Genomic DNA, 23,498 nt, shown 5'->3' on the forward strand with positions numbered 1-23,498 from the left:
AAGTTAAATAAAGCCAAATTCACAAAGTAGGACATGAGTCAAGAATTCATTTGTAGGGACAGGAGGTCCTGGTATTCTCTTATACATAAAAAAAAAATTATAAAAATTTTAAAGACAGCAAAAATTCTGTAGTCATGTGTGCCATCAGGCACACATGTAGAAAGAGGAGTCACTGGAGAGTGCTTACACAAAAAACTGCCAGTAAGCATATCATTTAAAGAAATTAACATCTCAAGAGGAATAATGTCAATCCTTCTACCTTTGACCCTTAAATCAGGTTGATTACTAAGAAAGGACCTGAGTGAGGTAGCAACACACAATCCCAGCACTTGAGAAGCTGAGGCAGACAAATCACAAATTTGAGGACAGTTGCTCCCTCTCCATTGACTCCCAGCTGCTCGCAAATAACTAAGTGAAATTATTTTTACAATTCAAAAAAATAAAACAGGGCTGGAGGGATGGCTTAGCAGTTAAAGCATTTGCCTGCAAAGCCACAGGACCTTGGTTCGATTCCCCAGGACCCACATTAGCCAGATACACAAGGGGCACACGCAGCTAAAGTTTGTTTGCAGCAGCTGGAGGCCCTTACTTTACGTGCCTTCTCCCTCCCCTTCCTGCTCTCTCTATCAAATAAATAAATAAATAATTTTTTAAAAAAGTTGTCCTCTGACCCCCACACAAGAGTGGTGGCACTCACACACAAAATAAGTGAAAAATAAAAATAAAATAAAATAGGGGATAGAGTGACAGCTTAACAGCTAAGGTGCTTACCTATGGAGCTTAACCAACTAGGTCTGATTCCTCAGTACCCTCATAAGCCAGATGCAACAAGTGGTACATGCATACACGCATCTGGAGTTCCTTTGCAGTGCTAGACGCCCTGGTGTGCCCATTCTCTTTCCCTCTCTCCTCTCCCTTTTTCTCTCAAATAAATAAATATTAAAAGAATAAATTACATATGAATACACAAATATACACGTGTATGTTTATTTATATATTTGTTTATATCAATTTATTACCATCAATATTATACCTATGTATTAGTAATCTTTACAAGAAGTGGCTTTCTATGAGGCAGTTTGTTTCGTGAAAGGCTTACACAGGAATTCCACCTGTGTTCTGAAAACTTGTGTAAGGCTGAATTTAGAAGAAATGGACTGGTGTGATGGCACAGAAATAAAAAGTGGGTAGGATAGAGTAACCTGCTTCAGCTGCGATTGATTGACAGATTACCACCATGGAGATTGGGCCAGTTGTTCTGCATTGGGACAGCAGAAAGAATGCTGGCTCTTTTGAAAGTAGGAGAACTGAATGCTGAAGGGCAGCCTGCTCTTCAAAGTCAGGTTTATTCCCCTCTGGAGTAGCCCACCTAATGCTATGGGAGTAGCTGCAGGAAAGAGACCTACTGGATTTGCAATATGGCTTGTCTTTTGGAAGTGGCCACTGGGCAGTGTGAAACAAGCTTGTTTGAGCCCCCGTGTGGAGGCCCATGGGACTTTTTATTGAGATGTCAGGACTGTGGGATAGCTGCCAAGGAGAGCTGCTGGCTCAGGATAGATTGTTCTTCAGGCTGTAAGCAGCCCAGCTGAAGGAGCAAAATTGGAACCTCAGGACTTTGTCAATGGTTATAGATGTTGGACTTGGAGCTGTAGGATTTGATGTTTGCCCTGTTTGTTTTAAATCATGCAATTAGCTCAGTCTTTACTTGCAATGCCCAGTGTCATCTGGTGCAGTGTGAATGTCTACTCTGTGCTTTGATTTTGAAATTACAGGCTAATAGTTAAGAGACCTTTAAAAGGGGGCTCGCGTGAACAGTACTGAAAACTATGGGGACTTTTAAAAGTTGGGTTGAATGCATTGCATTTTATGTCACTGATGGTTGTAACAGTATAGAAACTGGGGGCATAATGTATTGTTTTGAGTCAGATGTCCCCCATAAATTTATGTACTCTGAATGTTTGGTCCCCACACCTGGTAGCAATTTGGGAGATGGGGCCTTGCTGGAAAAGATGTGTTGCTGGGGGTGGACATTAAGGTTTATTAGCCCCTAGCTTGTCAATGTTAGTCAGCTCATTCTCCTGCTGCTGTTTGCCACCTGCTGTTGTTAAAAGTGATACCCAGGCCTGTTCCTTTGCTTTGTAGCAGCTACAGGCTCTGGTGCATCCTTTTTCTCCCTCCTTTCTTTCAAGTGTTAAAGTGATAGACAAAACAAAACACAAAAATGTGCAAGCAAGAAAAACAGGCTCAAAAGCTCTTTCCTGCTTCCAAAAGAATAAGAAACAGCTGATTCTGGGCAACCTGTGAGTAATTTTGGCTCAGGAACACATATTCAAGCTCTCTTGAATGATGAATCTTTCACTGTGGAAGCAGTAAAACTGACCTTTATAAGAAACAAGAGTAAGAGGTTGAGTAAAGGAAGGGTGGAGGGAGGGCTAATCAAAATCTAATAGGATATACATAAAGTCATATGGAAACCTACATTTTTGGACAATGGAACACACAGGAGCCATAGATCATTACTAGAAAATTTTCAGTGGCAGGGATAGGATACCTTCCAGTGAGTTGTTGGCCAGGGAGGTCCGTGATGCCCCCAAAACATTACAAGCCACTGAGAGGGCCCTTGGCTTCCCACCAGGAATAGATGGCAAGACCCTACTGCTGAAGAGTCCACACACTTGGGCTGCAAGGTTACTGAGAAACCTTGCTGGAGCCAAGCTGAAAACCTCTTCCATGTGGACCAGCTGACAAAAAGTTGGAAAAAGCCATGCTGCAAGCAGTTTAATGGGTGAGAGAAAAATCACCAGTGAAGATACCCAACAGTGGACACTGCAAGGCAGGCCAAATGAGCCAAGAGGTGCAAAAGTGGCATGCCCATTATGGGGGAAACCAATCATCCTCTAATTTGACTGGAGGACCACTCCATGGGAGGGAATACATCCCTGATACTGAAAACCTACAACAGGGGTAGTCATGAGCCCTAGGGGTGCAACATCTGCTGCTGTCTGGCTAAAAACTATGTACTATGTTCATCAAACTGCCAAGTAAGCACTCCTCTTAATGTTCATACCCATATATTAATGCTCCTATCACTTTTGGTTAAAGAACCTTCTCTTTTCAGATGGCAGTGACCTTGGGATGACTCAGAAGGCACCATGGTGCTGAGAAGAAGTGACAGAGGAGTGCTTAGCACTGAAATATCTCTATCACACCTTCCATGGTTCAGGGTCCATTGCAGAAGAGGTGGAGGGAAAGAATGTAAGGACCAAAGGAAGGGTAGGACTTCTTACAATGTGCTCCTCCAGACACAAAATGGCCTGGATATCCATGACCTCACAGTGCCTGACACTACCTACACAAGACCATCATAGGAAAAAAAGATGATGACATCAAAATGAAAGAGACTGATTGAGAGGGGGAGAGGATATGATGGAAAGTGGAGTTTCAAAGGGGAAAGTGAGAAGAGGGAGGGAATTATCATGGGATATTGTTCACAATTATGAAAGTTGTCAATAAAAATTAATTAATTTTAAAAAAAGAAATAGGAGTGCTAGCCTCAAGCTCATAGAAATCATCCTACCTTCCAAGTGCTGGGATTAAAGGTGTGTGCCACCCACCACATCTGGATGCTTATACCTTCACCTCTACCTATCATGTTGAAATAAGCAACTTCTTTCAGACCAGAAAACAAGATCCTTACTTCACTACCTCTAGACTATTAACTGCTAAAATTACTTTTAGGTCATCATACACATACATGTACAAATACTACTCTTCCCAATGATATGTAATTTTTAAAGGAATGCTATAGTCTGAGATATTATAAAGCTCATTTTCTAAACTGTCAGGTCAAGGAAGGTGCATACTCTGCTTATTATTTTGATATAGTTAGTCTAGGACTCCAAGGTCAATGGCAATGAATTTTTTACTTCACTGAAACTTTACATGACTGCTTGCTTTATTTGAAAGGAAGTTTGAAAGAACCTAGACAAGTGACAAGAAAGAATGTCACTGTAAAACTTTAAGAAACTTGGCATTCTGCTATATAAAGTAAATAAATTAGAATCACTTACCATATCTGTAGCTTGATTTTCTTTCCTTGTAACTCAACTGTTTTGATCTTAAAGTCTATTCCTATAACATAGAGAGAGAAAAAGTAAATGGTAACTGTGGCTTTGTGCTTGGCAAATACATACAATTTTTTTGTTGTTGTGGTTTTTTTTTTTTTTTTTTGGTTTTTCAGGGTAGGGTCTCACTCTAGTCCAGACTGACCTGGAATTCACTATGTAGTCTCAGAGTAGCCTCGAACTCACAGTGATCCTCCTATCTTTGCCTCTGAAATGCTGGGATTAAAGGCGTGTGCCACCATGCCCAGGTACATAACACTTTTTAAACATATCTGGTTGGCTGCTTCTGGATATTCACTTGTATGTCCACAATAATAGGGGAAATGGCTACACAGAGTTATTACAAATGAGGAAATAAGTAAAAGTTTTTTTTTTTAAAGTTAACACTCCTTTCTTAACTCATTTTAAAAATATGGATAGAAAACATATAGTTTGCTGAATCATAATACCTGACCTGAAGCAGTTTATGGAAGGAAAAGGGTTTAATTCGCTGTAGTTTCATCATGGCAGGGAAGGCACGGAGTTAGGAAGCACAGAACAAACTGGGCCTCAAGGCCAGCCTACCCTGTGTCATATTAACCCTAGCAAGGTCCCATCTCTTAACAGTTCTACAACCTTCCTGAACAGAGACACCAACTAGGATAAAGTATTTAAACACATGAACCTATAGGAGAGCATTTTACATTCAACCATCACATTACGTAAAAGGAAAAACAACTTTCCCACATTTTTCCTAGTCATACCTACCTCAACTTGCAGAGTTTCTATTCATTTCCACATTCTCCCCAAAACAGTTTTTTTGTTTTGTTTTTTTGAGGTAGGGTTTCACTCCAGTCCAGGTTCACCTGGAATTTACTATGTAGTCTCAGGATGGCCAATTTCGAATTCATGGTGATCTGCCTACCTCTGCCTCCAGAGTGCTGGGATTAAAGGCATGCAATACCATTCCCAGTGTTAGAGATTCCCCACCCTACCCCCCCAGGTAGGCTGTGCAGGACTTGGAATTTACTAGGTAGTCTCAGGGTGGTGTCAAAACTCATGGCCATCTTCCTACTCCCAAGTGCTGGGATGAAAGGCGTGTGCCACCACGCCCAGCTTAGTGTTTGAGTTTAATCTATTTATAATTCAAACATATGTATGTACCACAACATGCATGTGGAGGTCACAGGACAACCTCAGGTGCTGAGCCTCACCTTCCACCTTGATACAGTGTCTTAGTCAGTGAACTTTGTCTTTTAACTAAATAAATAATATTTTCTGGAGAAAACAGGTCCCTGAAGGGGAAACAAATTTTTTTTTAATTTTTAATTTTCAATTTGAGAGAGAAAGAAAGAGGCAGATAGAGGAAGAGAGAATGGGCATGGCAGGGCCTCTAGCTACTGCAAACAAACTCCAGATACATGTGCCCCCTTGCGCATCTGGCTTACACTGAGTCCTGGGGAATCAAACAGGGGTCCTTGGGTTCACAGGCAATCACCTTAACCACTAAGCCACTTCCCCAGGCCCCAATTAAAAAAAAAAAAAAAAACAACTAAAAAACCAACTTCACAAGTGTCCTCATTCACTTTGTATCCAATTATCTTTTTACAGCCTTGGGATAAGGGCTCCAATAAGATTTCAGAACAGTTAAGTTGTACCAGAAAAATCTTCTATGATTTTTTTTTTAATTATTTGGGGGAGAGTAGAGGTGTCTGCTCCCAGTTCTTTGAGAGGTCTCTTCCTGCTGCAAGCAATCTGCCAGACTACAATCCAACATCTAACTAGCTGGTCTTTGAACTTCAGATGCTCCTGGCCCGGCCTCCTACTGTCCTAGGCACCCTGGGTACATAGGTGCATGCAACACTTTGCATCTGGCTTTATGTGGGTGCTAGAGAATGTTATTTAGTCTGGCAACCTATGCAAGGAAGTGCTTTTAATTACTAAGCAAACTCCCCAGCCTTAAAAAACCTTTTAAAAATATTTTATTTTTATTTATTTGAGAGAGGGGAGAGGGAGGGCAAAGAGAGAGAGAGAGAAAGAACAGGCATGCCAGGGCCTCCAGCCACTGTAAAGGAACTCCAAATTCATTTGCCACTTTGTACATCTGGCATCATCCAGTGATTCGGGAATCAAACTCGGGTCATTAGGCTTTGCAGGCGAGTGCCTTAACCACTGAACCATCTCTCTAGCCCTAGAAAACTTTATAATGTTCTAGCACCAATTAAGGAAGGTACGGGCTACAGGAACTGCTGGATGATGATGATGATGAGCATGAGTGCTCAGGTGTGTATATGTGTGGAGATAAGAAAACAACCTTCAAGCACTGGTCCTTGCCTTCCACCTTGTTTGAGGCTAGCTTCAAACAGCTTCTCCTGTTTTTGCTTGTAGGTGTGGTAGGATTAAGTGTTGAGGATCCCAACTCAGGTATCCACATTTATGGGCCACTGAGTCATCTCATCAGCACCAAAAAACTTTTTGAAAAACAGAATGGATGCAAAAATAATATATTGAGAACCAGGCATGATGGCGCATGATCCCAGCACTTGGGAGGCAGAGGCAGGAGGATCACCATGAGTTCAAGGCCACCCTGAGACTACATAGTAAATTCCAGGTCAGCCCGGGCTAGAGCGAAACCCTACCCCGAAAACCAAAAATAAATAAATAAATAAATAACATATATATTCAACAGACAGATTTTAAGAAAAAGAAAAACAGATCTCCCAGAAAACATGACTAAATTACAAGGAATATGTGAGATAAATGAGAATAAAACAATGAGGTAAGAGAACAGATTCCAGACACATCAAAATTAACATGATAAAAGCCAGCTGGCAGAGGACTGGAAAGCCTCTCACCTGAACTGAGTGTTTACAACAGAGCATATGGAGAAGAGCTTCCCAACACCAGACTGTAAAAGGTGGATACTATGTAAATGACCTATAAAGGGGCAGAACTCTCCTTGGAACAAAGCTTTTGAAGCTGGGTCCTGCCTCAGCTTCATAGCCCACTTCAGTTCTTATGATAACCTTTCTAATTCTATTACTAAACATGTGTCCCTGGTCTAAATTTTTTAACTTCTTATTTTGTTAGGTTGTTTGTTTTTCAAGGTAGGATCTCACTATAGTCCAGGCTGACCTGGCCTTGAACTCAATGATCCTCCTACCTCTGCCTCCCAAGTGCTGGGATCAAAGGTGTGTGCACCCACACCTGGACACTGGTCCAATTCTTAGACCAGGGACACAAGAACCTGGAAATCTCAGCAACCAACTCACAAAGTCAGATATGTACCTATAAAACTGAGATCCGACAGAAATTTGAAGAACAGAGAAAATAACATGTACAAAATAATTACAGAACTGATACAAGAACTAAACTGATTCAAAGTAATCTATTTTTGGACTGAAAGATCTATCAACTACCTATCATGAATAAACCAAAGCTTATTTTACATCATCACTGAGAAATTTCAGAACTCTAGGGGGAAAGTTTATAAAATGCTTGCAGAGAAACAACATAGGCCACATTAAAGGACAACTCCCAACATCTCAAAAGCAACATTAGAAAACTATTTTCTAGGGGGTGGAGAAATGGCTTAGTGATTAAGGCATTTGCCTGCAAAGCTAAAGGACTCAAGTACTATTCCCCCAAGTCCCATGTAAGCCAGATGCACAAAGTGGCACATGCATCTGGACTTCGTTTACAGTGGCTGACGGTCCTGGTACGCCCATTCTCTCTACCTCTTTCTATCTCTCTCAAATAATAAAATAATACATTTTCTAGAGGCAGGAGGATCAATATGAGTTCCAGGCCATCTTCGGACTACATAGTAAATTTCAGGTCCGCTTGTGCTACAGAGACCCTACCTTGAATACACAAAAGTATTTTCTAATGAAAGCCATTTTCAGACATGACAGATCTCAAAATAATTTAGCTTCTATATGGTATTGCAACACACTGAGCTGGAGAATGACTTAGAATTAGGGTTTACACTTATCTTGTTTCTCACCCAAAAGCACTGAAGGGTTCTCCTCAGCCATTCCTTGGTGAACTGAAGCAACTCATTCAGAAGAAATTAAACTCTCTTGAGCTTACTCCCCTACACAGAAACCATATCAAATAAACCTGGTCAGTCAGGAAAAGAAAAGAGGTACAGGTCTCCTCCTCAGACAGACTTTTCACTTAAGTTTCTAAAGGCAATTTCTAAAGATGACTTTACCTGCATTTCAAGATAGCCACTGTTTGCAAAGCAGTTTTACCTTCATTTTCCCTGACTTTGTCATCATCTAGCACAGAAAGGAACCTTGTCTCAAGTTACTTACTGTCTCTTCTCCAAGACTATTGATTTATCCTAAAAATCATTTTCACCGAGCATGGTGGTGCACACGCCTTTAATCCTAGCACTTAGGAAGCAGAGGTAGGAGGGTCACCATGAGTTCAAGGTCACCCTGAGACTAGTGAATTCCAGGCCAGCCTGGACCAGAGTGAGACCCTACCTTGAAAAACCAAAAAATAAAAAATAAATTAAAGGAGAGAGATGCCTGGACATCTAGGCAAATGAAGAAACTGCAAACTAAAGGCTATCCAAGAAAGGAGTATTATAGTATACTACTTGGATTTAGTGCTTAACCAAACATTCATTGTTGTTATTTGAAAAAGAGGAAGAAAGAGGTACCAGGCACATCCAGTAATACTGATTTCACAACAGTAAGAGAAGATGCCAAAGACTCAGGCATAAGACTAAGGAATAAAAAGTTGACTAACAGAAGAAAGGGCCAAAAAATGTGTAGGAAAAGTAAAACAGGTGGGAACAGGCAAGGATTTGTTGTTGCAACAGTTGTTCTTGTCACAATTTTAAAGTACTACCTGACTTCTAAAGTTCTGTAGTAATTCCACTAACAAAATTCACCTTAACAAAGAAAGAGTAATGTTTACAAATACCTCTTTAACTTGTCAATTGCATCATCATTGTCAATAAATATACCTAAGATTTTTCTTCCATCAAGCTGTTGATCAGGGAGGCAACTGATGCTCCCAACACATTACAGGTTATTGCCAAGGTTCTTAGTTATCCACCAGAACTAGATGGTATGACCCTATTGCTGAAGACTCCACATGCCTGGACTGCAGATCACTGATAAATCAAGATGGAATTTCCTACCTGTTGCCTAGCTGTCATGCTGCTGGAAAAACCCATATAGCCTGTTGGGGGAGAAAAGTCACTGTCTTAATCAGCAGTGGTTCCTACAAACTTTACAGCTGGCCAGCCAGGCCAAACGTACCAACTGGTGCAATGGCAATACAAGGTTAATAGTCAGGTAGTCAGGGGGAAACAAAAAGATGTAACACTGCCTGCCTGCTCCAACAGAACCAGAATTCAGCATCTGATCCAATTTCATCCAATCAGCTCTCTCTGCCCCCTTCTCAGGTAAGGTATGCTCATCTCTTCTGAGCCAGCCCCCTGAGCTCAGAACAATAAGCTCTCTCTCTCAGACTCACTTGAGTCTGAAGGTAGGGCCCACCACAATAAGACTATAAATAGATGGCTCTTTTTGGCTTTTCACCTTTCCCCAAGTTCCCTACAACCTGGCTGGGTTGGACTGGGCTGGGGGAGGGAAATCCCTAATTCCACATGGGCTCTCTCTCTAGCCTCTCGTGCCTTTTTTTTTTTTTTTGGCCAAGAGAAGGTATGAAAACATACTACCCTTTGACACTCTTCCAGGAGGAACAGTCATCAGATTCTACAGCCTGTCATTTGCTAAATTACCAAGAGAAAAAGCAGAATTTGATCCAATCAATGATTTTTTTCAGTTTTGCTTATATAGAGGACGCTAAGTAAAATCCTACTTTTTATGGTCTCTCTGGACTCCGCTTCAAGGAGCGTTTCAATTTACTGCAATTTAGGGTGGGAGAGTTGGCTCAGCAGTTAAAGGTGGTTGCTTGCAAAGCCTGATAGCCTGGTTCAATTCCCCAGTACTCAGGTAAAGCCAGATGCACAAAGTGGTACATGTATCTGGAGTTCATTTACAGTAGCAAAAGGTTGTAGCCTGCTCATTCTCATTCTCTCCCTCACTCCAACTCTGCTAATAAATAAAATATATTTAAAACTTTACTACAAAGATGGACATGGTGGCGCATGCCTTTAATCCCAGCACTCAGGAGGCAGTGGTAGGAGGACTGCTATGAGTTCAAGGCCAACTTGAGACTACACAGTGAATTCCAGGTCAGTCAGGACTAGAGTGAGCCCCCACCTCAAAAACAACAATAAGAAATTTACTGCAGGGGGCTGAAGGGATGGCTTAGTGGTTAAGGAATTTGCCTGCAAAGCCAAAGGAACCTGGTTCGATTTCCCACGACCCACATTAGCACAAGGGGAGGGTTGCACATGCATGTGGAGTTCATTTGCAGTGGCTAGAGGCCCTGGTGTACCCATTCCTCTTTCTCTGTCAAATAAATAAATAAATAAATAAAATTTTTAAAATTTTTACTGCAATAAATTTATTTATCAATTTCAGCTGCTCAAGGCAGAACCAGGAGAGATTGCTCAGTGATTAAGGTGCTTGCCTGTAGAGATTACCAACCTAGGTTCAATTCCCCAGTACCCATATAAAAGCCAGCTGCACAAAGTGGCACATGCATCTGGAGCTCATTTGCAGCAGCTGGAGGCCCTGGGGTGTTGGGCCCTGAAAGGCCCAGCGTGAGGCCTAGTGGAACTTCCTGAGCCTAGCTAAAGTTTGGCAACCTGTCTTTGGCCAGCTAGGACTCAGCAAGATGCCTAATGGCTTCTGGCCTGCTACTTCCATGCAGGAGTTGGAATTACCATTTCAATAGTCACAGTTTACTATTGGCCCTTACCTCTTCCCCATCCTAAAAACCCCTCCTTCGTCCCCAACATTATATAGGCAACTGCTTATAACAATAAAGTGAATTCCTGTGAGTCCCTACTTCCACAAGACTCCCGACTCAGTGTGGTTTTTCTCTGATGACTAGGAGAGGTTTTTGAGACACTCGTCTTCCTCCTCAACCCCTTGGGAGGAACCAGGCACTGGAGCAACCCTTCTTTGTTTCTCTTCTATCTCTCCCTGATTAAATAGCCAGGGCTGGAGAGATGCTTAGCAGTTAAGCGCTTGCCTATGAAGCCTAAGAACCCTGTTTTGAGGCTCTGATTTCCCAGAACCCACGTATGCCAGATGCACAAGGTGGCGTGTGAATCTGGAGTTCGTTTGCAGTGGTGGAAGAGCCCTGGTGAGCCCATTCTCTCTTTCTTTCTGCCTCTTTCTCTGTTGTCTCAAATAAATAATTAAAAATAAAACAAAACAAAACAATAAAATAAAATAAATAGCCAGTATCAGAAAACATTTGGCCAGTTATAGTAGCACATGTCTATAATCACAGAAGTCGGGAGGCAGAGGCATGAGGATCACTACAAGTTCATGGCCAACCAGGTGTCTACATAGCAAGACCTTGCCCACCCAGACCCCCCCCACCACACACATTTAACTTAACAATGTTGCATAAGCACCATCCAGTGGCAAGAAGAATAACTGCAACCATTAGCCACTATAAATGAATTCTGCAAAGCTTGACTTCTGATTGTGACTACATAGTAATTAATGTAGAGAAAAATACATGATAAAACTTCACACAACCAAAGTTTATCAATTTATATATAAATTATCAATATCTAATGTTTTTATCAAGTGAAACTCAAGTGTCTCTGAGAAGAACTGAGAGTTACATGCGGAGGCTGGAGGGATGGCTTAGTGGTTAAGGCGTTTGCCTACAAACCCAAAGGAACCTGGTTCGATTGCCCAAGACCCACATCAGCCAGATGTACAAGGGGGCACATGCGTCTGGAGTTTGTTTGCAGTGTCTGGAGATCATGGTGCACCCACTCTCTACCCCACCTCTTTCTCTGTCAAATATTTTTTTTTAATTTTTTTTATAATTTATTTATTTGAGAGCGACAGACACAGAGAGAAAGACAGAGGGAGAGAGAGAATGGGCGCGCCAGGGCTTCCAGCCTCTGCAAACGAACTCCAGGCGCGTGCGCCCCCTTGTGCATCTGGCTAACGTGGGACCTGGGGAACCGAGCCTCAAACCAGGGTCCTTAGGCTTCACAGGTAAGCGCTTAACCGCTAAGCCATCTCTCCAGCCCAAATAAATATTTTTTTAAAAAAAGAGTTACATGTAGGCCGGAGAAATGGCTTAGCAGTTAAGGGCTTGCCTATGAAGCCTAAGGACCCTGGTTTCCAGGCTCGATTCCTCAGGACCCATGTAAGCCAGATGCACAAAGTGGTTCGTGCATCTGGATTTCGTTTGCAGTGGCTGAAGGCCTTGACGCATCCATTCTCTCTCTCTTTCTTTCCTCTCTCTCTCTGCCTCTTTCTCTGTCGCTCTCAAATAAATAAATAAAAATGAAAAACTATCATTTCAAAAAAAAAGAGTTACATGCATTCATCTTTTGAGTATCCCTTAGTCTGGAATTTATGAAACCAGGTTCTATTCTCAGCACTGTCACTAAAAGTAAAAATATCAAAAAGATCCTTCTCTGGGCTGGAGGGATGGCTTAGCAGTTAAGGTGTTTGCCTGCAGAGCCAAAGGACCCAGATTTGATTCTCCTGGACCCACATAAGCCAGATGCACAAGGTGGCACGTGTGCCTGGAGTTTGTCCACAGTGGCTAGTGGCCCCCTTTTCCTCTATCTCTCATATAAATAAATAAATAAATAAATAAAACTTAAAAAAAAAAGAAACATCAAAATTTCTGGGGAAAAAAAAAAAGATCCCTTTTCAGCCGGGCGTGGTGGCGCACGCCTTTAATCCCAGCACTCGGGAGGCAGAGGTAGGAGGATTGCCATGAGTACAAGGCCACCCTGAGATGACAGAGTTAATTCCAGGTCAGCCTGGACCAGAGTGAGACCCTACCTCAAAACAAACAAACAAACAAAAGAAAAATCCTTTTCCAATATGGACATTAAGGGGGTTTTGTTTGTTTTTTTTCAAGGCAGGGTCTTACCGTAGCCCTCACTCTTGCCCAGGCTGGCCTAGAACTCACAGTAATCCTCCTACCTCTGCCTCCCGAGTGCTAGGATTAAAGGCGTGCACCACCATGCCTGGCTCAAATACTTATTTGCCAAAGAATTTAGTACTGTAATAACCAGATACAGAATACAAAATAAATGTATATAAAAGAGGGAAAGAGAGGATGGTCAACAGATAAAGAATAAAGTATATCATTAATAACACACAAAGCTGGGCCTGGTGAAGCATTCTGTGATCCAAGCACTTGGGAGGTAGCAAAACATGAAGATCATTCTAAGTACCAGGCTAGCCTGGAACATGTATCTTAGGGGACTAGAGAGAGGGGATTCACTACATAGTCCAGGCTGACCAAGAACTTATGATCCTCCTGCCTCAGCCTCTCAACTGCTGGGACTGCAAGTATGTCTCTTCATGTCTAGCTAATATGTGGCATTTTAAAAATTACTGGGTTGTTGAGACCTCAGAGCTACTCTTCAGTTTTGACATCCATGAGGACTACTTTAGTCTCTATATTAAGATATGTAATTTCCCATGATAACTTGGAAATTGTATGGCTTTTTGTAATCACTGGCATTGCACCATTTCTCAAGACATCCCACCTTTCGTATGGGCCATTAAGTTAATAGTGGTATTTTAGTTGTGGCAAAGAAAATAATATTTCTAATTATAATAAAATGTATGCATTTTATTCCACAAATTAAACTATGTCTGTACCCCATTTTACTGGTGAGAAAATAGAAGAATATTAAATTTTCTTTGATGCTCCAAAAAATTAAAAATTACAGGGTTGGGACTAGGGATATGGCTCTGTAGATTTTGCAATTACTTTCATGTTGCTAGGAAAAAGCACCAGACCAACAGCAACTCATGGGAAGAAAGGATTTATTTTGGCTTACAGTTGCAAGAAGAAGCTTCATGGTAGCAAGGGTAAGCAAGGAATGAGCAGAGGCTGGACATCATTTTTACAATAGCAGGTGCCAAATAGCAGCAGGAGAATGAGCTGACTAACACTGACAAGCTAGGGGCTAATAAACCTTAACGTCCACCCCCAGCAACATATCTCAACCCAACTTTTAAAAGTCCCCATAGTTTTCTCGATCCCAGTACTGTTCACGTGAGCCCCCTTTTAAAGGTCTCTTAACTATTAGCCTGTAATTTCAAAATCAAAGCACAGAGTAGACATTCACACTGCACCAGATGACACTGGGCATTGCAAGTAAAGACTGAGCTAATTGCATGATTTAAAACAAACAGGGCAAACATCAAATCCTATAGCTCCAAGTCCAACATCTATAACCATTGACAAAGTCCTGAGGTTCCAATTTTGCTCCTTCAGCTGGGCTGCTTACAGCCTGAAGAACAATCTATCCCACAGTCCTGACATCTTAATAAAAAGTCCCATGGGCCTCCACACAGGGGCTCAAACAAGCTTGCTTCACACTGCCCAGTGGTCACTTCCAAAAGACAAGCCATATTGCAAATCCAGTAGGCCTCTTTCCTGCAGCTACTCCCATAGCATTAAGTGGGCTACCCCAGAGGGGAATAAAGCTGACTTTGAAGAGCAGGCTGCTCCTTCAGCATTCAGTTCTCCTACTTTCAAAAGAGCCAGCATTCTTTCTGCTGTCCCAATGCAGAACAGCTGGCCCAATCTCCATGGTGGTAATCTGTCAATCAATCGCAGCTGAAGCAGACTACTGTCTCCTGCCCAACTTTTATTTTTTTTTTAAATTATTTTTATTTATTTGACAAAGAAAGAGGGAGAGGGAGAGAGAGAGAGACAGAAAGAGAGAATGGGTGTGCCAGGGCCTCCAGCCACTGCAAACAAACTCCAGACACGTGAGGCCCCTTGTGCATCTGGCTAACGTGGGTCCTGGAGAATCAAATCTGGGTCCTTCAGCTTTGCAGGCAAACATTTCAACCACCAAGCCATCCCTCCATCCCCAACTTTATTTCTGTGCCATATCCATGTGGTCACACCAGTCCATTTCTTTTAAAGTCAGCCTTGCACAAGTTTTCAGAACATAGGTGGAACTCCTGTATATAAGTAAGCCTCTCAAACTGCTTGTAGCCCAGTCCAGATATAGTTCTTTCTTTCTGTCATAAGCCAGTCCTCACATTCCACAGCTCTTACTGCATGTAGGTCTCTCAACTCTGACCAGAAGAGTCCATCAAACTTAAGAGTACTGCAAAGTGTATCTGAAGGCACTGTTTCAGTTCCTTCCACATTCTTGCCACAAATCAGTTATAAAATGCCCAAAGCTAGTCAGTTTTATAGTAATAACAACCCCACTTCTGGTACCAGTTTTCTGTTGTAGTTACATTCTTTTATTTATTTGAGATACAGGAAAAGAAGTAGGGAAAGACTGGGCACACTAGGGCCTCTAGCCACTGCAAACGAACTCCAGATGCATATGCCACCTTGTGCATCTGGCTTACATGGGTCCTGGGGAATCAAACCAGGGTCCTTTGACTTTGCAAGAAAGTTCCTTAACAGCTAAGCCATCTTCTCCAGCCCTGTTACCTTCTTGTTGCTGGGACAAAAAAAAACAAAAGCAGCTAATAGAAGGAAAAGGATTTATTTTGTCTTGTTTTCTGTTTGGGATTGTGTTAAGATGTTACCCAGGTTGGTCATGAACTCATGAGTTCAAGTGATTCTCCCCACTTCAGCCGACAGACATGTGCCACCATGCCTTGAACAGTTCTTGCTTAACCAGCAAAAGGGATAACCTCTAGCAGCTTAGCATGCAGAAAAATACAGGTCAGGGGCTCCAGCACAGAGAAAGTAGTTTCCTAAGGTGTGAACAGCTACTTCTCCCATTTGTTCCTCGATCCTTGTCTTTCCATCACTTTTGAAACAAATGCACTATTAACACCTTTCTTCCTTTCTTTTTAGTTTTATTGAGCCAGGGTCTTATTATTTAACCCTGGCAGGCCTAGAACTTACTACATAGACCAGGATGCCCTCAAACTTGTAGCGAACTGCCTGCTTCTGCTTCCTGAATGCTAGGATTATAGGCAAATGCTACCATACACAGACTTCTTTCTAAAATAAACTCCATTCCTAAATCAAACCAAGAATGGTATTTTTCTGATGGAACACTGACACACTACATCTAGTCTCTCAGGTGTATCACGTGACTGAAACATGTACCAAACCTAGTACAAAGAAGCAGAGACACACAACACACTGCTTCACATACTTTCAGTTATGTCTTTTACATTTTCCTAAATTACTGAGGATCCAATCAAGTTTTTGTTGATATGGGTTATATCAATTTATATTTAACATATTAGAAAATAAAACTAAGAAAAACAAGTATATAACCAACACAAATGAAAACAAAGGCATTGCATATTAACATGAGTATAATATTTTTATGAAAACAAACTACATATTCCAAAACAAAACGAACTTAGTGACATGACTTTTCAGTTTTGTAACTTTACTTTCTATCTTTATACACAATGGTGGGTTATATGTGTTTCTGCATCAGGTTTGCTATAATATACTGCTTTGGCTGAAACTTATGGTCTGGGTTCAATTCTTCAGCCATTCTCATAAAGCCAGACCTAAAAAGTGTCATAAGCAGCTGGCATTCCATTTGCAGTGGCAAGAGGTTCTGACACATCAAAACAAACACACACACACACACACATACACACATACACAAACAAGTTTTAAAATATTTTTATTTATTTTGAGAGAGAATGGACACACTAAGGCCTCTTACCACTACAATCCAACTCCAGATGAATGGACTACTTTGTGCATCTGACTTTACATGGTGGACAGCTAAGCTTTGTTGTCAATTTTATCTGTTTAGGAATCCACATTCCTCTTGTGTGTGTCTCTGAGGTTGCTTCCAGGAAGGATTAACTGAAGGTGGAAGTCCTTCCCCCAGAGTGGGTGGTCCCTCTTGGAGGGAAGCTTTATCTAAGGAAGCTCTGGGAGAAAAGAATCCCTTCCTCCCACCTGGCTACAGTGATGCTTGCTGCCTTCCTCCTTTGACTGAAGACCAGCAGCTCTACAGGTAGGCTCAGCCTTCAGTGCTGGATTGAAACTGCTAAGACTACCAGCCTCATGGACTGAGCAGCCATTGGATTCCTTCACTCTCTAGCCGGCAAACCACTATTGTTGGACTGCAGTAAGCTAATCCAATAAATTCCCCTTTAATACAACTCATTCTATCAGTTCTGTTCCTCTAGAGAACTCTAGCAAATACACATGGGCTCCGGGGAATCAAAACTTCCCCAGCAAACTTTCCCAGCAAACATCCTTAACCGCCGAGCCATCTCTCCAGCCCAGATTTTTTTTTTTTTTTTTGAGTGAGAAGCAGGGCTGGAGAGATGGCTCAGCAGCTAAGATGCTTAACTGTCAAACCTAACAATCCCAGTTTGATTCCCCAGTACCCATGTAAAGCTAGATGCATAAGTGGCTCATGCACCTGGAGTTCATTTGCATTGGCTGGTTTGCCTATTTTCCCTCCCTCCCTCCCTCCCTCCCTCCCTCTCTCTCTCTCTCCCCCCCACCTCTTTTCCTCCCTAGCGTGCTCTCACTGTTTCTGCTTACAAATAAATAAATAGATAAAAATATTTAATAAAAAAAAGATAAGCAGGACACGGTGGCACATACCTTTTATTTCAGCACTCTGGAAGCTGAGATAGGTGAATTGCCATGAGTATGAGGCCAACCTGGGCTAGAGTGAGACTCTGCCTCAAAACAAATGAAAAATAATCATCGTTATCCTTACTCTAGCCTGGGCTACAGTAAGACCCTGCCTCAAAAAAAAATAGTAATAATAAGCCTAGGTTATAGTAAAAGCCTGTCTCAAAATAACAGGAAAAATGGTAATAAAGAAATAATTAAGACCTTGTTTTAAAAAACACAAACTGGGCGTGGTGGTGCGTGCCTTTAATCCCAGCACTCAGGCAGAGGTAAGAGGATCACTGTAAATTCAAGGCCATCCTGAGACTGCATAATGAATTCCAGGCCAGCCTGGACTACAGTGAAACCCTACCTCAAAAAACAAAACAAAGCAAACAAACAAACAAAAAACACAAACAAAAGGAGCTGGAGAGATGTCTTAGTAGTTAAGGCGCTCCCTGGCAAAGCCTAAGGACCCAGGTTCCATTCCCCAGTACCTATGGTAAGCCAGATATGCACAAATTGGCATGTGTGTCTGGAGTTCATTTGCAGTGGCTGGAGGACCTGGAGCACCCATTCTCACTCTTTTTTGTTTGTTATTTTTATTTACTTATTTGAGAGTGACAGAGAGAGAAAGAGGCAGATAGAGAGAGAGAATGGTATGCCAGGTCCTCAAGCCATTGCAAACAAACTGCAGACGCATGCAACCCCTTGTGCATCTGGCTAACATGGGTCCTGGGGAACTGAGCCTTGAACCAGGCTCCTTAGACTTCACAGGCAAGCGTTTACCTGCTAAGCATCTCTCCAGCCCCATACTCTCTCTATAATATTTTTTTAAAAAATTTTTTAAAACACAAAAAATATCCAGGAGGCTAGAGATGGCTTAGCTCACTTGTAAAGCCTGGCAGCCTGGGTTCAATCCCCAAATACTCACGTAAAGCCAGATGCACAAAGGGGAACATGTGTCTGAAATTCATTTGCAGTGGCAGGATGCCCTGACATGCCCTCTCTCTTTCTCTTATAATAAAAATATTTTTAAAAATCCAGGAATCCAAACCTGAAGAAACAGATGCTGTAAGCCAAGAAGGATGAATCATTTAATAAAGCCAAGGATACATAACTTTAAATCCAAGGAGTTCTAGAAAACTATAACCTTCATTATAACTCAAAATATAATAGATAGTATAATGCAAAGGTAAACCTAGGCCTGACACACACACAAAAGTACAGTTTTTTGGTTGAGCATGCCTTCAGAAGTATGAGGGTCGCAGAGATCTCGAGGCCACCCTGAGACTACATAGTGAATTCCAGGTCAGCCTGGGCTAGAAGGAGACCCTACCTCAAAATATACAGACATACATATACATACACACACACACACACATATGTACACACACACGTGAGAGTGTGTGAGTGTATTTCTAAGCATGCTGGCTGATGCCTGTAATCCAAACACTTTAGAGTGTTTAAGAACATCCTCAGTAACAAAGTGAGTTTGAGGCCAATCTAGACAATGTGAGACTCTATCTTTAAAAAAATAATACATAGGGCTGGAGAGATGGCTTAGCGGTTAAGCACTTGCCTGTGAAGCCTAAGGACCCCGGTTCGAGGCTCGGTTCCCCAGGTCCCATGTTAGCCAGATGCACAAGGGGGCGCACGCGTCTGGAGTTCGTTTGCAGAGGCTGGAAGCCCTGGCGCGCCCATTCTCTCTCTTCCTCTATCTGTCTTTCTCTCTATGTCTGTCGCTCTCAAATAAATAAATAAATAAAATAACACATAAAGCTGAGCAGTTTTGTTGGTTTTGCCATATTGGGAATTGAACCTGGGGTCACACACATGCTAGGCAAGTACTCTACTACTAAGCTACATCTCCATTTCATTTTACTGCTTTTGTCTTAACATAATGTTCCAACCATGCCTCCAACTTGTGACTTACCTCAATCTCCCAAGTAGCTGAGATTATAGGTGCCTACACGATACTTTTCTGGTTAAGGGTTTTAGTGGTGGTTGTGTGTACTGAAATTGTATTATGGTGTGTGTACTGAACTTGTATTATGGTGTGTGTGTGTCTCCAGAGGTTTAATTTTTTTTTTTTATTTAGCCCTCCTTCCCACGACACTCAAGAGACCATACCAGATCCTCATGTAAGGTAGATCAAGATCAAGACCAGCATGGTGACACAGTTGGCCAAAGAAAAGATGTGAGGTCACGTGGTGGTGCATGCCTTTAATCCCAGCACGCGGGAAGCAGAGGTAGGAGGACTGCCATGAGTTCAAGACCACACTGATACTACATAGTGAATTCCAGGTCAGCCTGAGCTAGAGTGAGACTCTACCTCGGGGAGAGGAAGGAAGAAGAGGGGCTGGAGAGATGGCTTAGCTGTTAAGGTGTTTGCCTGCAAAACCAAAGGAACCATGTAAACCAGATGCACAAGGTGGTGCATGTGTCAAGTTTGTTGCAGTGGCTGGAGGCCCTGGCGTGTCCATTCTCTCTCTCTCCCCCTGTATCTTTTTCCCTCTCAAATAAATAAATAATATTTTTAATGTATTTTATTTATTTATTTGAGAGGAAGAAAGAGGGATAAGAGAAAGAGACAAAGAGAATGGGCGCGCCAGGACCTCCAGCCACTGCAAACAAACTACAGGTGCATATGCTCCTTTGTGCATCTGGCTTACATGGATCCTGGAGAATTGAACCGGGATCCTTTGGCTTTACAGGCAAATGCTTTAACCACTAAGCCATCTCTTCAGCCCATAATAAAATATTAAAAAAAAAAAAAAAAAAGCTGGGCACGGTGGCATACGCCTTTAATCCCAGCCCTCGGGAGGAGAGGTAGGAGGATCACCCTGAGAATACAGAGTGAATTCCAGGTCAGCCTAGGTTAGAGTGAGACCCTACCTTGGAAGAAAAGAAAGGAAACGGAAAAGGTGACGGGGCTAGTGAGATGGCTCAGTGGTTAAAGGCACTTGCTTGCAAAACCTGAAGGCCAGGGTTCAATTCCCCAGTACACACATAAAGTTAGGTGCGCAAAGTGGAACATGCAATTGGACTTCCTTTGCAGTGGCAAAAGGCCCTGCTATGTCCACACTAGCTCATTCACTATCTCAAATATTTTTTTTTAAAATAAGGAAAGAAAGTTAGCTATGAAAAAGAAGAAAAACAAAGGATTGAAAGAATGAAAGCTGAAGGTGCTGAAAATTATGCCTTTAAAAAGCAGGCGGTACTTAATAGGCTGATATTGTATATATGTAAGTACAATGATTGAGATGGGGAGGTAATATGATGGAGAATGGAATTTCAAAGGGGAAAGTGTCAGGGGGGAGGGAGGAAATTACCATGGGATTTTTTTTTTAATAATCATGGAAAATGTTAAAAAAAATTTAAATTTTAAAAAAACAAACAAAAAGTAAAAAGCTAAAAAATAATAATAAAATAAAAAATAAAAAAAGCAAGCAGAAAGCTGGGTGTGGTGGTATATGTCTTTAATCTCAGCACTCAGGAGATAAAGGTAGGAGGATAGCCTTGAGTTCGAGGCCACCCTGAGTCAGTGAATTCCAGGTCAGTTTGAGCTAGAGCAATAGACTACCTCAAAAAAGAAAAACAAAAACAAAAACAAAAAAGCAGGCAGAGGGACTAGAGAGATGGCTTAGCCATCTGTGAAGCCCAGGTTCCATTCCCTAGTACTCACGTAAGCCAGATGCACAAGGTAGTGCATATGTCTGGAGTTCATTTGCAGCGGATGAAGGCCCTGGCACACCCACTGTCTCTCTCTATCCACCTCTCTCTCTATCCACCTCTCTCTCAAATAAATAAATAAATAAATTTTTTAAAGGGCAGGAAGAGATCCCACAAGAGACCTTATTTTAACTATATTGGCTGAAAGCAAGACCACACTGTAAGGGTAAAGACTTCAATACATTTTAGGCATTAGACCCCAGCTTGCCAGCGCAGGTCAGAGGCCATGTGTACCAATCTTCAGCAGGTATTAGAACATGAAATGGCCTTGGAGGAAGCTGAGGAACAAGGAAGTATGTCTAATACTGGCTTTAGTAAAGCTAGAAGCCTGAAACTTTTCTGTACTAGGTAGATTTTGCACTAAATCATTGGGGTCCATTCTACAATTCAGTACTATTAATTTTTGTTTGTTCTCTCTCCCCCCTTACCCACCTCTGCTAGGCATGGTGGCACATGCCTTTAATCCCAGCACTGTAGAGACAGAGCTAGGAGGATCACTATGAGTTCAAGACTAGCCTGAGTAAATGCCAGGTCAGCCTGGATTAGAGCAAAACTCTAACTGGAAAAACAAACAACAACAAATATATATATATACACACACACACACACACACACACACACACGCGCGCGCGCACATGCACACATGAGAGAAAGAGTGTGTGTGAGAGAAAATGGGCCTCCTGCAGCTGCAAGTAAGTGAACTCCAGATGCATGTGCTACTTTGTGCACCTGGCTTTACATGGCAATTTGAACCTGGGCCAGCAGGCTTTGCAAGCAAGTGCCTTTATCCACTAAGGCATCTCTCTAGTGCCCCCCGTTTCGTTTTTGTTGTTGTTGTTTGCATGTTTTTTGATTTGTCAAGGTAGGGTCTCAATGGAATTCACTATGTAGTCTCAGGGTGACTTCAAACTCACAGTGATCATCCTACCGCTGCCTAAGACACATTTTTATTGATGCAACTAGCTGGCAGCCTGCTACTGTTGAAGAGACCACTGGTCTCAATGATTCAACTGAAGAAATTAAAAGCACTCAGGAATCTGAGGCAGGAGGATCACATGTTCCAAACTAGCCTAGGCTATAAAGTAAGATCCTGTCTTTTAAAAGACTGACGGGGGGTGGGGGGAAGCAGCTGGAGAGATTGCTCACTGGTTAAAGGTACTTGCTTGCAAAGCCTAATGGCCCAGGGTTTGATTCCCCAGGACCAACATAAGTCTAAATGCACAAAGTGACACATGCATCTATCTGCAATTTGTTTGAAGTAGCAAGAGGCTTTGATGCACCAATTTCCTTTCTCTCCAAACAAATAAATTAAAAATATTTTTAGAAGGCTGAAGGGCAATGAATGACACATCCACAAAATAATTCTTCACTCTAAAATTTTGTAGAAGAGGTATGATGTTTTATTAAGTCTGCTTAGCTGGTTTTAATTAAGCCTCATCCACACAGTCTGAGAAAATGACTCACCAAGACTCAGCCAGTATATGACCTAGAGTTAAGCGATGAATACAACTAAGGTTAAACACACGTCTCTTAAACATACCCGATTTACAGATAAAGAGGCCCAGAGCTTAAAATGACTTGATTAAGCTCAAAAACAAATTAAATTAACTATGATTAAGGCTCTGTCTTGCCGGGCCTGGTGTTGCATACCTTTAATCCCAGCAGCTGGGAGGCAAAGGTAGGAGGATTACCATGAGTTCAAGGCCACCCTGAGACTTGAGTGAATTCCAGGTCAGCCTAGGTTAAAGTGAGACCCTACCTAGAAAAACTTTAAAAAAAATTTTTTTAAAAGCCACCTGTCTAATCCTTAGCTGGATGTGCTGATGCATGCTTTTAATCCCAGCCCTTGGGAGGCAGAGGGCTAATAAACCTTAACGTCCACCCCCAGCAACATATCTCAACCCAACTTTTAAAAGTCCCCATAGAATATGAATATGGGCATCCCAAGGCCTCCAGCCACTACAAACAAATTTC

General features: G+C 41.9%; 1 protein-coding gene across 1 annotated transcript in view; it reads right to left on the reverse strand.

The window, feature by feature from the left end:
* Rab10 (RAB10, member RAS oncogene family) overlaps positions 1-23,498 on the reverse strand; it is a 69,802-nt gene that overhangs the window by 32,481 nt on the left and 13,823 nt on the right. Inside the window, exon 2 of the mRNA XM_004663738.3 lies at positions 4,071-4,131. Coding sequence (XP_004663795.1) covers positions 4,071-4,131 — 61 coding nt within the window. The remainder of the gene's footprint in view (positions 1-4,070; positions 4,132-23,498) is intronic.

This window comes from Jaculus jaculus, chromosome 5 (genome assembly GCF_020740685.1).
Source record: "Jaculus jaculus isolate mJacJac1 chromosome 5, mJacJac1.mat.Y.cur, whole genome shotgun sequence".
Lineage (NCBI taxonomy): Eukaryota > Metazoa > Chordata > Mammalia > Rodentia > Dipodidae > Jaculus > Jaculus jaculus.